The sequence below is a fragment of the Polistes dominula genome, unplaced genomic scaffold (genome assembly GCF_049000335.1).
Source record: "Polistes dominula isolate Pdom_NZ unplaced genomic scaffold, Pdom_raw_medaka contig_77, whole genome shotgun sequence".
Taxonomy (NCBI): Eukaryota; Metazoa; Arthropoda; class Insecta; order Hymenoptera; family Vespidae; genus Polistes; species Polistes dominula.
In genome coordinates, this window is record NW_028301152.1 from 8,333,374 (window position 1) to 8,352,085 (window position 18,712).

Genomic DNA, 18,712 nt, shown 5'->3' on the forward strand with positions numbered 1-18,712 from the left:
AACGCTTGACAATTGAAATAAATTAAAAAAAATAAAACGAATTTGAGAAATGGAAAAAGTGAGTGAGTAAATATGTGTGCGTTTGTGTGTGTGTGTGTGTTGTGTGTGTGTGTGGAGAGAGAGAGAGAGAGAGAGAGAGAGAGATTTAGATCGTATTCGTAAAACGGGCGATGACTCGAGTTAAGTTTTATCCTTCTTTGATGTTTCCCAAGTGGAAAACCATTTCCGTCGTTGCGAATGAATGAACGAACGAATGACGACGACGATCAACCACGCGAGAAAGGAGAGAACGAATAAGGGTTTGAAATAAGATAGATAAAAATTGTTAAATACCTATAATGAAAAACAAAAACAAAACGAAAAGAAGAAGATTTAATAAAGTATTAAAGAATCAAGTCAAGTTTCAAATTAGAAAGAGAGAGAAGAAAAAGGGAAAGGAAGACAACAGGTAGATAAATTTCGAGTTGATGAAATACAAAAACAAAACTATTTATTAAACTGTTTATTAAAGTATTTATAATAATTTATTATTAATAAATTAAATATAATTGTGGAACTTACATAGGGTTAGATAAAAATTAACTTTTATTTAATTATTTTTGCAAAAAAAGATTGCAATAGATTTCAATGATTTGCAAAAGTTGATATAAAACAAGTATACTGATTTTCTATTTTTAATTTGTCATATGTAAAATTAATAATTAATTGAATTCGTCAAATTGTGTATAAGAATATAATGAACACTAATTTGACCTATCAATGCTAAGGAATGCATAGAAAATTAATAAAAATATTTCCAACACCCTCTCAACAAAATAATATTATATAATAATTAAATATTAAATATTAAATATTATATAATAAAATAAAAACAATGTTAAAGTAATTTATTTATATTTAAATTTAAAAAACAAAAATTATTCCTCTATCTCTCTCTCTCTTATCATCAGAATATAATATTCCAAAAAAATATTAAATAATTTTGAGCAATTGAATCGATTTGAACATTAGAAAAAAAATAGTAAGATAGATAGATAGAGAGAGAGAGAGAGAGAGAGAGCAAAATGAGGAAAATAATTCCAGTAGAATTTAGAGAGGAATAAGGAAAGGTAGAGGAGTTAGGGTAAGGGTGAAGGGTGAAGAAGGGGGGGTTGAAAATAACGAAAGAGAGTATAAGAAGCAACCCTCCTCTCGTTTTCTCGGTGATCCGCGAGATGCCACGAGACTCTTAGCGAGTTTTACCCGAAGAAGATTCACCCATCTGACTTGAGTGAGAAGAAGATAGATAGATAAAGAGAGAAAGAGAGAGAAAGAGAGAGAAAGAGAGAGAGAAAGATAGATGTAGTAACTCAAGCGAGCCCTCTTAAATTAATTACAGGGAAAAGATTCCGAGAGCTAGTAGAACGAGCAGACGGCAAGAAGAGCAACGAACCACCACCACCATCCACCCCTCCTCCCCTCTCCCCTTCTCCCTTTCTCTCTTTCTATCTTTTACTCTTTCTCTCTTTCGAAAAGAGAGGGTGGAAAAGGGCCTCTTTTTATATATACCAGCGGGCCACGTTCAACCGAGTGTTTAACGGATCGAGGGTGTGGGTGAGGGTGTAGGTGTGGGGGTGAGGATTCCTCCTCGTTAAAGGCAAAACGAGGAGAATCCGTGCCGAAAAAAATTCCTTCGCGCACGCACATTAAACGTTGAGATTTTTTAAGTAGTCTCTCCTTGAAACCATCTCTCTCTCTCTCTCTCTTTCTCTTTCTTTCTCTTAGTATTTTTTCCTTTCGTCTTTTTCTTATTCACGTCGCTAAGATTCTTTTGCCACGCGAACCGACTAATCGATTTTCTTACCCTTAAATCTTTCCTTCTCTTTCTCTCTTTTTCACTTTCTTTTCTTTTTTATTTTCTTATTTTGTGTTTTTTATTTATTTCTTTTATCATTTCAATATTATTTTGTGATCTTAATTTTATTATTGTTTCAATATTATTTTGTGTTTTCTATGTAATTATTCTATTATTTCAATCTTATTTTCTCAAGAAAATATTTTTCTAATCATGAAACGAAATTTAACTACTAGTTCATTCTGATTTATTTCAAAGTAATAAGTAATTTTTATATTAATATAAATTATTATTATATTTAATATTAATTTAAAATTATTATAACATTTCAAAGTAATTTTTAAATAAATATCTACCCAAAGGGGTTAAATTAATATTTTTCTTTTAAATTAAATTTTCTTCCTACACAAAACAATTGTGAACGTTTCTAGTACACACATAGTGATCGAATATAAGAATTTCTCCCCCCCCCAAAAAAAAAGACATGAATGAAAGTAAGATACTTGGAAAGAGTTGAAAATTAAGAAAAGGGGTGAGTTGGGGGAGAACATGTGAAAACGAGAAAATGTGCTTGCGTTACGTTTAACTTGCCATTTCTATCTTTCACGAATGTTCTCGTCTAACACATATACACACGCTCGTATACGTTTATACACACATTGATAGATATATGTATATATATAATCTAGGTAGAAAGTACCTGGTGACCGGGCTTTATCACGGATATATCTCTCTTTCGGCAAAACGGTAGAGAACAAGCTCTCGAAAGCTAATACCTATGTAATCCCATAAGTAGCATAAGTCCCGATGACTGGTCGGAATAATTCCGATAGGGCAGGGCATTCGACCCTCGTTTTCTCTCTTTCTCTCCCTTCGTTTAACCGACAACAACCCCCTACACGTTTCTTTTTCTTCCGATCTGCACGAAAGAGACATAAACGACCAAACTTCCACCACCTTCTCTTTCCAACAATCCTTTCTTTCTCTCTAGTCTATGGGAAGGATTATAGCTCGTGTAAAATTAGTGCGATGTTTTTTTTATTTTTTTTTTTGTTTTAATTCTTCCCCTTCCGATAAACACAATAATTTGACTTTTCAACCGCGACTTTTTTTTTTTTTTTTTTTACCAAAGTTTCTTTCTATATTTTTTTTAATTATTTTTCCTTTTAATCTGTTTTGCAATACTATGTACAAGTTGTGTCATTTTTGATAGGATACAATTATTTTACACGTTTTTATTAAATTTCTATAAATAAAATAAATAGTTACACGAAAAACTAGGTTGTTTCATTCTAAGTGTCGAATGTTTTTACTTGCAATTAAAAAGTATATTTAAATATAAAAACAAAAAGAAAAGCAAAAAATATAAATAATATAATATTAAATGTTCGAGTTTTGATAGAAGGCACCTGAAATCATCGAATAAAGTAAATCAGTAATTTAGAAAGATGTAACAAATCATAAAAAACATTTATAACATTAAAGATTAAAGATTATCTTTATCTACTTTTAAGATACCAAATTTTTTTATAAGAATCGTGAATTTTTTCGATATCACGAATGAAAAATCACCGCATCTTTCTACGGCTTCTCATCTTCGATCAAATGACACATTCTCTCATCTCTCTCTCTTTTTTCCTTTTTTATTCTCTTTACTTTCACGTTAACAGATATACAGGTGTACGTGTGTATAGTATACAGGTAAAAAAAGAAAAAGGGTTATTCAGTAATCGTGAAAAGTAATACCAACAATAAAAAGAAAAGACACACCGAGACACCGACTTTCTCAAAATACCTTTTTAAAGGTTTGCATATATTTATATTGAATTCTTACACGAATCAGTGGGGGTGGGAGAGGGCGTCCCCCTTTCTTCTCAACACGAATCCCAACTTAAACTTCGCTTATAGTTCGAGATTAGCATCGTCGATTTACTGCATCGATGGGGTAACTCGGCTGATCGTATCGAATGTGAAACAATCGATTGTTCTTCTCTCTCATTCAATCGATTTTGTGTTTATTTGGTATCTCAAAACCCATTCTCTTTCTCTTTCTCTTTTTCTTTGGAATTCATTTCATTTTATTCCTTTTATTTATCTCATTTTTTTCTCATGTTGTTTTCTTATATATATATATATTTGTTATAAAATGTTGATTTCATATAATTCTAAATTATTTAATAATAATAATACTAAAAAAAAAAAAAATATAAAAAGTGAGGTTAGTTTTGTCATATGTACATCTGAAAAATACGTGAGATAATTGAATTGTAATACAACACCATTTATTGAAAATTTTTAGTACCTAAAGATCTAAATAACCTTTATATTATAAATCCTTTAAATTAACAATAAAAAATAACAAATAATCGCGATAAAAACTATCCTATTATAAAAATGTTGATTTAATATAATTTTAAATTATTTAGTAAATTATAACAACACATAAAATAATAATAAACGAAAAAATATATAAACTAAGGTTAATTAAGTTGTATGAAAATCTGAAAAAAAACGTGAAATAATTGTATTGCAATGCAACACCATCTATTGAAAAAATTTCAGAACCTAGAGACTTAGATAACCTCTAAATAAATAAATCCTTTAAATTAGCAATAAAAATTAACAAATAATCGCTATAAAAACTATCTTATTGTACTAAGTTAAAAAGAAATTACACAAAATACAAAAAATTTTTGTTAAGAATCAGTTTCAGTAGTTTCAAAGTTCATTGGAAACCAAAACAATGTGACACTGAATTTTTATATATAAAGATATATATTTTAGTATTTTCTTTTTATTTCTTGCAGTAACTCGAATAGGTGGCAGAGATCCCCAAGTAAACGATACAAGGTTTTATTTAATTATATCGAATTTACGTTTGTGAAAGAAGCGCGTGCCGTTTGTTTCTCACGGGTAGGACAATGAGAACATTCATTCGTTCGGACTCTTCCCGTTGACTCTCTCACCCAACCGGACAAGCGGTTCCTCTTAAGTCTTAATCGTTCGCCACGGAATGCGAGTTTAATGCAAAATAGGACAACCAACGTGTGTATACACACACAAAAACACATACATATATATAGTCAGGCTTCTGTCTCTTCTTCTTGAATCCACTTCCTTCGTATTTTTCTCTTACGTTAACTTCTAACCCCCTTCCCTAACTCTACTCTTGGAAACTGTTGGATGCTTTTTTACGAGTTGGTGGTACCAACCCACTGTTGTGTCGTTTGTTCGAGTTCCCCGAGATCCGAGCGATCCTATCGAAAACTTTCGAAGACGTTAATGATACGTTTCCAAGTGAATTTCTTTCACTTGATAGGGGAAGGACACCCCTATCAAATTGATCTAATTAACTTCTTTGTAGTACAGGATTTCAAATAATTAAATAACCCTATGTGTTGCGTATTATATACATCAATTTTTTGAAGAAATATGTAGCTATTGCAGTAATATTTCGAGGTGGGATAAAAAATGTTCCAATTGATACATTACATGAGCATCAAAAAGGTGGTAGGGGGATACTTTTAATCCCGCCATGTTCCAAAAAGTTAACCAAAACTCAGGATAACAATAAATCTTTTTTTTTAATCTCAACCTGTTACGAATCACCTGTTATTAAAACATCTTGCTCATATTTGTATCAATGTCCATGACATATTTTGATATTGGTGAAAGTAACTCTCGAACTGCTCGATGACACCAATAATAAGATTTCCAAAAGTGTAAAAAAAGAAGAAGAAGAATTGAAGGAAGCCTTACGAAACATTCGAACCGGACGCGAAACCACACTTTTGCTCAATGGGGTAACAAATACGTGGTGGAGGGTGTTGAGTACACCAAAGAGAGAGAGAGAGAGAGAAAGTATGATAATACTTGAACAATATAGGTGAGGAGGACGTTAGGGCAAGGTACAGAGAGTGGACACAGGGTCTCAACGAAAGGGGTACCCAGTTACCCAACTCTGTATGAAATATCAACCACTATGAAACTTGAACGCCCTGAGAAAGTTTGGGGGCATATACTCTCGATGGTACCCAAGAGTTTCTGTTGGAGGCCCTTCTTCGGGTGGCAATCTCGATCGTCCCTCTTCCTCCCTCCCTTCCTCCCTCAAGTTTCGTGATTTCAACAGGACAAAGACGGTGAAGGTAGGAGGAGGCAGGTGGGAGATAGCAAGGAGGATGGTCCGATGCTAAAAAATCTTTGGAATTTTTACCAAAAGCGAATAAACTACGTAGAGGTTCAGACTACTTTGTTGAAAGATAAAAAAAAAGAAAATAAGATAGGAGAATCAGTAAACTATGCACGAGTATATCAATCCCTCGATCCCCAAGTAGCAGCAACAGCAATCTTGTTACTTTATGAAAAAGTTATAAAATTAATAAAGAATCTTGAACGGCCTCTTTTTTCTTCTTTTTTTTCTTTAAACTTCGTAGTTGTACTTTTATTTTTTTTTTTATTGGTTTACCTGACCGTTTAAAAAATTCTTTGGAAAGTATGTGTTTTATTTATTTTTATAATTGATTAATAATTATAAAATTTATTTAATTTATATATTAAACAAACTAACAAAAAATATGAACCTTACTAGCTAAAAATAATTTTTTATTTTGTCCCTATTCCAGTTTTCCTATTTAACGTTTAGTTGAATTTTAAATTAAGGGAAAAAATCGTGACCTCTAAAGTTTATCTGATCGTCAAAAAAATTCTTTGACAACTATATGCTATATTTTTAAACAAATTAACAAAATACGAACTATACGAGCTAGTAATAATTTTTTTGTTTTGTTTCTATTCCAATTTACCTCATTTAACGTTTAGTTGAATTTGAAATTAACGGGAAGAATCGCGGCCTGTAAAGTTTGTTACCAAGCCGATCGTGTATCCGCGATTATTAAACTAATATTGAAGTGGACGATTCGATGGCCAACGCTATTTATGTTCCCGTTTCAAATGGCGAACTTCCGCTGTGGGATAATACGGTTAACCGCGGTGGCCATTAGTCTTTCCACAATCGATACACGCCGGCTGCTGCTGCTACTGCTGCTGCTGCTGTTGGCTACTACTACGTTGAAAATCGACGTCGATTATCGTCCCAAACAGGCTCGTCACAAGAACAACCCCTCAATCCCCCTCCCTCTCCGTATGTTTTCTCATTCAATTCTCTATTTCTCTTCACATTTATTATTACTACTACTTGTTCATATTTTTTTTTATTTTAATTTTTTTTTTGGTCGAGTAACCAACTAGATTTTCATTTCGATTGACCGATTGATGAATTTTTTATACACCTTCTTTATTTTCTTTTATTTTTTTTGAATCGAAGTATACTTTGCAATTTTTTAGATTTATCTTTGACAGGATAATTGAATAATTCGGATAATTTTATGTTGGATGATAAATGATATGACAATTGATAACTTGATATTGGTTACAATCTATTTTTGTTTTTATAATAAAATTATTTAGACTATAATAAATGGTAATTTACGTATAGAAAGGTTTTATTTTATGGTCTATGTTAACTGGACATTTTTTTACTTATCTTAGTGTAGTTTTTACAATATCTACTTTGTACCTTACCACTTGGTACTCTTTTTACACTAGGGTTTAAATAAGATCATAGATTATAGGATTCAGTCAGTGTTTGTAGGTTGAAGGGTAGGAGGTGGGGGTAAATATAGTATAATTCTCTAGTGTACCTTTAAGGAAATGTTGTATGAAAGATGAAAGGCAGGATCTCACGGGAAGTAGCGAGCCGGTTAACTCGTTGCAACCCAATCCAGTTCGCATCTCTCATAGGAACACACACACAACACAACATACACACACACACAGAGTGAGTGAGTCTGGCATTTTCTATTCTTTTGGTTCTTCGTCATATGCTTACCGTACCACCACCACCATCACCATCTCACCACCATCACTAACACCACCTTTGTATGTTTGTCCCCCATGTATCTCGTCAACGATACTCGTCACTCGTCGTCTCGAGGACAGACCGATCTCGTTGACCATACGTCTCGTTATCCGAACCGTGAAAGATCTCCTTGAGAATAACGTACATGGTATTTTCTCTTCTCCAAGGAAACAAGATCTTTCTCTCTCTCTCTCTCTCTCTCTCTCTCTCTCTCACTTTTTCACTCACTCTGACTCTGTTTCTTTCTGTTGAAAAGAAAAAAAAAGGAGGAATCTATCGAAGAAGATGGAAGAGTAGAGAAAATTAAGTGATTTCTATTCAGTTAACTCGTACATTTATCAAAATGAAAATGTACTATAAAAAAAAGTATGAAATAAACTTGAAAAAGGGTGTGTTGTAGATTGGAAAAAGTGACAGTATGTGTGAGAGAGAAAGAGAGATAGTATGAGTATGAAGTATTAGTACGAATATGAGTGTAAGGTATGAGTATGAGTATGAGGATGAATGTATGAGTTTGAGTATGAGTATGAATATGAGGATCAGTATGAGTATGAGTAAGAATATGAATATGAGTGTATGAGTTTGAGTCAGAGTACGAATATGAGTACAAGTACATGTATGAGTTTGAGTATGAGAATGAGTGTATGAGTATGAGGTATGAGTATGAGGTATGAGGATGAGTATGAGGATGAGGATGAAGATGAAGATGATGGTTAGGGTGAGGGTTGGGGTGAGGGTGAGCGGTAGGGTAGGAAAGTGCAAACAGAGAGGAAACATCTTTCTCTATCTATCTTTGTCTATCTTTATTTCTTTCCGTGTGTTGTTGTCTCTCTCTTGTTGACTACAACTCGAGTCAAGAGAGTAGTCCTGTTTCTCGCAATGAATTATTCAGGGTATCTTGATCCGGTCGGTTGGTCTGGACCGCCGTCGACGGGACCGACAGACGGATTCTCCTCTCATCCTCCTTTCGATCGAGATTCAACGATTTTTTTTATTCTTTCTTTTTTTTCTTACTCTCTTACTTTTAGCTTTTGCCAAGTAAGTAAAGGTATCTTATACTTTTGTAAAGTGTAGTAGTAGCTAGCAGTAGCAGTAGCAGGAACAGTAGCAGGAACGTTTCGTTGTTCTTGCGAACAACCAAGGACCAGATTAAGATCGCAAAGATCGACTGTCAGCTGTTCGGACGCGATCAGTGCTATCGCATGAGATACTTTTCTCCTTGATCTTCCTTCTATGGCTCTCGATATGTCTCTCTCTTTCTTCCTCTTTCTATCTTTCTGTTTCTCTCTTTTGATTTCTTTATTTATTTTGTTTTATTTGTGTTTCCTCGTTTGGTCCTTTTACCGTCATCTTGCTTCCGATACTTCGATGGGTACGTTCATTCATGTAGATCCTTCCTAAGATCTATGATCGTATTGATCTACCCCTTTTGGATAATACCCACGATATTATAGTAATCCTTCTTTATTTTTTTTTATTATTTTATTTTCTTAGTAAGCTAACTCAATCTTTACTATTTTATTTTTTTTTAGTTTATTTTTTATTTAGTTGGGTAACTCAACCTTTGCTTTTTTATTTTTTATTTTATTTTATTTTATTTTATTTAGTTACGTAACTCAATCTTTGCTTTCTTATTTTTGTTATTTTAATTTTGTTATTTAGTTAGTTAATTCAACCTTTACTTTCTTTATTTTCTTTCTTTATATTTTATTTTATTTATTATTTAGTTAGATAATACAATCTTTTCTTTTTTATTTTCTTTATTTTAATTTTTTTATTTTATTTAGTTAGTTAACTCAATCTTTCCTTTCCTTTCTTTCCTTTTATTTTCTTTTTATTTTTGTTTTTGTTTATTTCTGGGTGTATTACTATCGTTATCTATCACATGTAACTATCGATCAAAAGAAAATCCTATACTTCCTCCTTCCCCCTCGATTATCGATTAGTTTAGTTCTCGTTGGTGAGATACTCACGACAAGAAATAAAAAAGAAGTTTCTCCATTACGTGGGAAACGAGACATCTCTATCGAGATATGTCTGTTTGAGATTTTTTTTTTTTTAAATTTATGTTCTGTTCTTTTCTTTTCTTTTATTTTATTTCGTATTGAAGAGGAAGAAGAAGAAGAAGAAGAAGAAACCATCTCGCCTTTTTCGGGGAGAGTTAAGATACTCGTATTTATTTATTTCAAGTATTAACTTACTCTCAACTTGTTTTATTTTATTTTTTTTGTTTTATATACTCGAACGTAATTAAGTTAACTTATTATTAACGAAAATTTACGATTAAATATTATTTATTTAATATTTTACGATATTTGTCTGAATTATTATTATTATAATACTGCTTTTCTAGATTATTATCTATTTAGATAAATTTTATTTAAAAAAATATAGTATAATAAATCGTTAAAAAGAATTTTTTAAATCGAAATAGAAATTATTGTTATAAATATATAAATAAATAATTAAAAATCCAAACTATCAAATCCACTCCAAACAAAATCTGAAATAATTTGATTAATTTGAAAATATTTATATTTAAGGGATAAATAAATAAATGATCGTGAAACATTTTCGATCATTTTTAAAACAGAAAAAAATTATTGCGAAACCAATTTTGAAAAAATTTAACGACCATGATGATATTGGCGAATATAATCTAATTACCATGAACGATAGGAAAAAAAAAAAGAAAAAAAAAAGATTCTGCACGTTTATGTCATACGTCTAAGTAGTTAAATACAAATATCTATGCATATGTGTGAAAATTCGCACATACGTATAATACGTGAATGTTTTGCGATTATTCAAGCACCTTGTATAGAATAAATGTGGCTTAACGTTTAATTTTACGAGTATCCTTGTATTTATAGTTATAACAAAACGTCATCACATTTTTTTTCCTGGTATGTTTTTTTTTTCCTTTCTTTTCCTCGCATAATTAAGATGCGTTATAGTCGTGTTTAAAGAGGTAGGTTAGCAGATCGTTCGCCAGTTTGCCATGTCTCCTTCGTAAAGAACGATTAGAGTCAAGTTAGAGCACGATAAACGTCGTTTATTCTACGTTCCAAGCAAAACCAAATGTTATTATTCATGATAATCTTCTAACATAAGTTAACGATTTTCTAAAACTATAGTATCATAGTAATTCAAATGTGTATATCATTTGACTATTTAAAATCAAACCACATTGAATTATTTTGTATACAATTATTTGAAAGAAAAAATCATATTGATCATCTCAGTGAAAATAAACAAATAACATTTGCAAATAAATAAATAAATATTAATAATAATAATAATAATAATAATAATAATAATAATAATAAAAATAATAATAATAATATTAGTGAAAAAAGATATAAATATAGAATACTATTATATTATACTATATTATATTATTTTATATAATATTATTTTTATAAATATATTATAATATACAATATATATATATATATATATATATATATAATAAATATAAATATACATATTATTACAATATAATATAAATATTATTATCAATATTATATCTAATTAATTGTATTTATTAAACAATTATTTACTAATTAATATTATTATTAAAATTTATATATTATATTTTACAATATAAAAGGTGTATCACTGGTAGCCTAACTCAGAATAGTAGTTTAGTTATGGTAAGAAAAATTGAAAGAAGAACCATTGGTTACTTATTATTATTATTATTATTATTATTATTATTATTATTATTATTATTATTATTATTATTATTTGTCTGTCAACAGAAAACGAAACTCATGCAATTCGTTACGCCTTTACTCATCGGTTTTTTTTCTTTCCTCATCTACAAGGTGTCCCATTTAAAATATGACTACACTATTTGATCTACTGTCTGTATCTTTTTATTTTTTTTTTATTTTGTATTTTCAATGTTCCTCGATATCATCCAAATAGTTTATGTAAAATTAACAATATCGTTTACATTTTTGATCGGTTTGAAGTAATTATCGTCAGTATCAACTCGATCATCTATCTTTACAATTATTCTACCAATGTGACTAGAAATTTAAACAGGAAACGATTATTATTTCATCGTTATCATTATCATCATCGTTATTTTGCTATATTTGTCGATGATGATGATGATGATTGTTGTTGTTGTTGTCTTGCTATTATTATTATTATTATTATTATTATTATTATTATTGTTTTTATGTTGTTATAATAATAATAATAATTATTATTATTATATTATTTAGCGATACTAATTTCTGCGGGAATGTATCTGCGAGAATCATTAATTCATTCGCAAAACGATTTCGAGTAAATTAATTAATTTAGTATTTGGATTCCTCGTATTACGATATTTCGCTTGAAATCGTGTAATTGACGTATGGTCCGGTCCGGTCCGGTACGGTCCGGACCAACCCTGCCCTGCCCTGGTCTGCCCTGCCCTGCCCTACCCTGCCCTTCCATACCCTACCTTTCCATCCCTTGCCTTAACTATCTATCGAGTGATGTGTCCTTGTAATATTATAATTACAGTTAATATTGTATACAGGTTAACGTTTTTTGTTATATCAGTGAAAAAAATTATTTATCTACATTATCTGCTTAAAGTTTTCCGATAAATTAATTTTAAAATATTTATTATTGAAAAAAGAAATGAATTTTCTCTTTTTGAAGTAACCAAAAGTAGAGATTTTTTTATTAGAAAATGAAAAAAAAATACTTTATAGAAAATTGAATATAAAAATGAAAGTTTTTTAATTCGTAAATTATGCAAAGGAATTTCAAACATTCGATAAGATAATAAACACTTTAAGTGCTACTTATGTTAGTTTCTAATAAATAAAAAAGAAAAATTTATGGAGAAAAGAAATTGTCGTTGCTTGCAATGGGTTTTTTTTTTTTTTTTTTTTTTTTTTACAAAGACACACGCGTACACGCTGTCGAACAAGTTTTTGAACTTATTTACGAGCTAATCATTTTTTTTTTCTTTCTTTTTACCCTCTCCCCTCCCTCTCTGAGATCTTTAACGAGCCTGTAATAAAGCTAATAACTAAAATCCTTTAGCGTAAAATCAGAGTTGTTGCTCGTTAAACAAAAAGAAACGTACGAGCGTAGATTTCTTCTTCGGTTTTCCAATATTCATTCTCGATGTGTGCCAGCTGTCACTGTTTATCGAATAGGAGTAATAGTACCCTTTCTATTTCTATCTCCTATTTTTTTTTCTTTTTTTTTAATTTCTTTCTCTCACACACAAACACACACGCATACTATTTCGATACAAATTATAAAACTTAGTATGACATTTAACGAGCTACGAACTTTCTGTTAGATAATTACAATAATAAACGATGGAATGCAAGCAATATACTTCGCATTTTTTTTTTTAAATAAAATATCTTTGAAGAAACGACAACATTAAACTAATAATAATAATAATAATAATAGTAGTAATGGCAACACGGACAAAGATGATAACGTGACGACAAAGTTGAGGGACTATAACTACGATTACTATTACTACGATGATGATCATCATAAGAATAATAATAACAATAATAATAATAAAGAAAGATTTTAACGAAGCAAAATGTAGAAAATATTTTCCATATGGGTTTTTGGTTTTACGTTTATTATCGAGTTTTGCTATAAAGACAAGTATATGATGTGTATGTAACTTGATGTGTCGTCATGGTCGATCGATGATGATCAAACCTACTATCCATCTATATATTTACACATATACATATATATGTGTATGTGTGTATGTGTAAGAGAGAGATAGAAAGATACATAGTGTTATAGTGAATTGAAAAAAAGCTAATAAACGTCGACATGTTTTCCGATTAAACGTGAATATAACCAAAACCGAAACGTCTATCGATGTTGACTTTCAACGTAATATATATATATATATATATATATATATATATATATATATATATATATACATAGAAATAGTATATAATACATTTATATATAAAGAGACATGAACGTAGTTATATAGTAGAACGGAAGTGATCGTTCACGTCGATCAGGTCATTTTATCTTTGGAATAAGTTTACAGTGAATCGTATTTCTTGTTTATATACGTTGAGTTACTACTATTACTCGTTCGTAAGTTATAGTAATGGTCTTTTCTAGAAGTCGTTTGGTATATTTCTTTTTTTTGTTCTTTCATTTTCAAGTGGAACACCCGTTATAGTCGATCTCACCATAGGCATGTAGAATGCCTGAGGCTTTACCCCTCTCCTCCCTTTTTACTTTTTCCTACCACAACCAGCACTACCCACCCTCATCTTCTCAAAGCCATCATCTTTTGTGCTTCTTTTCGGCGCCTAATTGTATCGGGTGTCTTAATCAGCGTGTAAGCTACTAAAGGCAAAACGTCGAGTAAAAAATTTGAAAAGAAAGAAATGAAAAGAATGAAAGAAAAAGTGGGAGTGAGAGAGAGTGAGAGAGACAGAGAGAGAGAGAGAGAGAGAGAGAGAGAATTTCAGATCTGTTCGTTCTGCATCTCAAAGGCGCAATTTAAAAAAGTATGTTAAGCCTCTGGCATTATGCTACGGGTAAATACTTATCCTCCGAGGGATCCGACGGACATGAATTTAGATTATGGGGCTCTTGTCAGCATTGTATCTAACCATCTTCTTTTTATTTTTATTTTTCTTCTCTTTTTTTCTTACTTTCTCACTTCTTTCCTATATAAACGTTCTTTTACCTATCTAGCTAAGTATAATAAAGCATCTTGGAACATATATATATATATATATATATGTTATTATATATGTATGTATGTATGTACGTCTTTGAGATCTTTGAAACGTGTAGGTAGAAATTCAACCTTTTCTTCCTTTTTTTTTGGCCACGTTCTCTTATTCTCTTTTTAATATATATATATGTATGTATATATGTATATCAATCTTTAAAGATCCTCATATTTCGTTTCTTTGGATATTCAAATGCGAACACGTTGCTATAAAGTTTTCTGTCATTACTTCTTAAAATTAGATGTTACTCTGTATTTTATTATTTCTTTTTTCTTTTTTATAATTTTTTTTTTTTTTTTTTTAGAAATGAAATGGATAACAAAATATTAAGTTTGTTTTCAAAAAGGACGTGCAGATTTTATTCTTCGTTTTATCGTCACATTTTTCGTAAACTTAAGTTTGTTTCAACGAATTGAAATTATTTTTAATTTGTCTACAATAAAAATGTAAAAAAAAATCCTTTATTTGAATATTTCAAATGTTTTGCTTTTATTTTTGTTTTTGCAATCGTTTGAAAACCTTGACGATAAAATGTTTTCATAAAAATTTGAAATAAAACTAAATAGCAACCTTTTATTGTATTATTAAATATGATGTAAAAAAAATAAAAGGAATAAATATATAAATATTAATATAAATTGTTAATATATATGACAAAAGAAAAAAAGCATTTAAATAACAAAGATTTTATTAAGGGTGGTGTTCATATAAAAAAAAAACAAAACAAAAAAAAGGGGTTTCGATGAAGGGTGAGTTGATGATAGTTCAAGTAGGCACGTGCCGATTCCAAACTAAAAAGCAATAAACTCACATACATAGTCCAGAATTCATCTCTTAATGACATGAATATTAAAGTGACATTATAATGATGATGCCGTCGGCTTATCGAGAGATCAAAACGATTACTATGAGATCAGAAGTAGGAGTAGTTGGGGGTGGTAGATGGAGATGAGTGAACAGAAGAGAAAAGGACAGTTGACTTCATATTTTTTGAGATAATATCTTTACCCACCCCCACTTTTCCCCTACCCCTTTTTCTCACTTTTTATATTTTATTTTATTTGTTCTTCTTCTTCGTTGTTTTTTTTTTATACATTATTTAGTATGGGATTTTGAAATATTTAATTCGATGCCATATTTCACGATCATTATTATCAGGTATTCTTTCAAATGAACGAAATAATTGCAATTTTTCTTTTTTCTTTTTTTTATTGGTATTTTTATTTTTTTTTTTAATGATAAACGTCTCATATACGCTGTATGAATAATAATTAATCCGTAATCCTTTTTAAAACCTGCTAACGATCGAATTACACTTTTTTCTCCCAAACTAATAATCCAATTTTTTTTTCGAAGATATAAATCAAATATATAAATATAAATATATATATTTATTTATAACATTTTATGTGCATGAACCTCGTCGTTCTCTGTTTTTAAGCATTTGACTATCACAGGAAACGCAGAAATGGAACCAAATTTTTCTATGAAATTTTGGACAATGATTTTGCATTAGATAGGGTAATGGTATCGTTCAATTTTAATTAAACAATATTATAATTATTAATTAATTTGATTAATAATACTTGTAATTATGGTCGACTTACTACTATAAATTGTTTCATAAATTTATTGAAAAAAAAAAAAGAAAAATTTTTTCATGAGTTGATACAAAAATAATTTCATCACGAAAATTTAAATTTAAAAATAAAAATAAAAATAAAACTAAATTAATTGCAAATAGTACTTAAATAAAAATACAACTGCGCTTCCTGATTTCGTTCGATATACAAATGAAAAAAATATTAACAGAGAAAGATGAAAATAGGGCGGGAGAGATAAAGAGAGAGCAATAGAGAAAGAGAAAGAGAGAATGTAAATGAGAAAATTAAAACAAAAAAAAGAAAAAGAAAAAAAATCCTAATTTTCATTAACATGTATGAAATAATTCTATAATAATTTTTTTTAGATTTTGATTAATAAAATAATAAATTAATTAATATACTATAATAATTGTATACAATATAATAATTGTTCTGTTGTGTAATTGTATACAATACAATAAATGTTGTGTTTTATAATGTTGTATAATTGTTTACAATAAATATATACAAATATAATTAATTATTATTTATAATAATAATAATGATAATGATAATGATAATAATATCTCTTTCTCTTGTTGTTTATTTGAAAAAAAAAAATATAAAAAAAAAGATTAAATATTGGAAGATTAACGTTCTAAACACATAATAGATGACGATTATTAATATTATATGGGTGATTCTAGTGGGGCCTGTGTTCGGGGGCCGATGCGGCGCGGAGGCGCTCGGTCTGGGGCTGGGGCTGTCGCTGGGCCCGGCCTACAGGTTCGCTCTGCCCCGGGACTCGCTGCCAAGACCACCCGCTGCCTTGTATTCGACCAAGGTAGGCCTTATTACTACCCACCAAAATATATTTCTCATTATTATTATTCTTCTTCTTCTTCTTCTCCTCCTTTATCTTCTTCTTCATCTTTATCTTCATCTTAATATTCTAACAAAGTTGCTATTTGTCACGTTATTCACAATTGTTATATAATAATTTTTTTTATATTATTTTTATTAGAACTTTTTAACTATGTATAACATTTTTTTTGCTCGCATTTTATATACAAATTTAAGCTTGATTAAAAAGAAAAAATTTACATTGAAAATTAAAAATCTCATGTTTTGTATAATTGAACAATATATAAAAATTATTAGTAATTTAATTAATAATATATATAATTTTATTATAATTTACTTCTATATAATATTAATTAAATAAATAAATATAAAAATAAATTTATATATTTATATATAATTTAATATTTTTTATAATATATTATTATATTTTATATTATTTATTATAATATAATAAAATTTTATTATTTAATTATAAATATTATTTAAAGTAATATTAATATAATTAAATATACTAAAAGTACTGTATACTAATTTCTAACCCTTATAATTCGTATTAAATTAATTTAACAATTAATAAACAAACAATTCAGTTACATACCAAATATTAAAATCTTAAAATCTTAACAACAAAACAAAGGTAGGAACAATGGAAAATTGTCTGTTATCTTTGAACTGAGATGAATGCACGTATCAAATCATGAATCTTACTAAATCGGAAGCAACTGTTAATTTCGATGCATTGATCTTCGGCTTATAGTAAGTAGGAACCTTCTCTAGGTGCCACGTGTTGTCACCACCAATACACATGTTACCAGGTGTATATATTTATGTGTACCTGTGTGCACCACGCCTTGTACACGTGGGTTGCTAGGTTTACTATGTGTAGGATAGGTAGTTGGTACTAGTTTAGATGACTATACACATGAGAGATATCGATCCATCTATCTTTCTCACTCTCACTCATACACACATTGTCTCTTATTCATTCTCACACTTGCTGGTTGCTGTTCATGCTGCCAATTCCTGTTTCTCTCCCTCTCTCTCTCTCTCTCTCTCTCATTGCATGCTTCCGGTCCATCGATCCCGCAAATCCAGCTACCAGATCGACTTGCCCGTTTGCACGGACTAAAGCCTACGAGCTATACTCATCTTCGTGTCCACAAATCTCCCAAGACCAACCCGTTACACCCCCACACCCCCCATTCAACCCCATACCTCTGGACTAGTAGTATCATCTAACACTAACGTTAGGGATTTCGTCAGGTGACTACTGTCTGCTTGCTTGCTTGCTTGCTTGCTTGCTTCAACCGTTTGCACCTGATCCTAGACGGATTCACGAGTAATTTGTTCCTTATATTATTAAAGGATCAAGGATTTAATATATTATGTTTTTTTATTTATATTATGCGTTTTATTTTATCGTCATATAATTGAATTATTAATTATTAAATTATATATATATATATATATATATATATATATATATATATATATATATATATATATAAATAATAAGCTTATATTATAATATAAACTATAGTTATATTATAATACTATAATATAGTTAAACACAATATACTATAAATATATAGTTTAGTTATATGTATATATATTATTATTATATTATTTATATTATTTTATATTTATTATTTTATTAGTTATATATATATGTATAAACCGAATTAATTTATTAAACATTATATATTAACATCATTATTTTTATTATATTTGTTTCGAATCAATGAAAAAGAAATTT

At 29.6% G+C, this 18,712-nt stretch overlaps 1 protein-coding gene across 1 annotated transcript in view; it reads left to right on the top strand.

The window, feature by feature from the left end:
- LOC107065922 (uncharacterized) overlaps window positions 1-18,712 on the top strand; it is a 203,313-nt gene that overhangs the window by 45,665 nt on the left and 138,936 nt on the right. Inside the window, 2 exon segments of the mRNA XM_015320041.2 lie at window positions 16,800-16,886; window positions 16,889-16,936. Of these exon segments, the coding sequence (XP_015175527.2) occupies window positions 16,800-16,886; window positions 16,889-16,936 (135 nt within the window).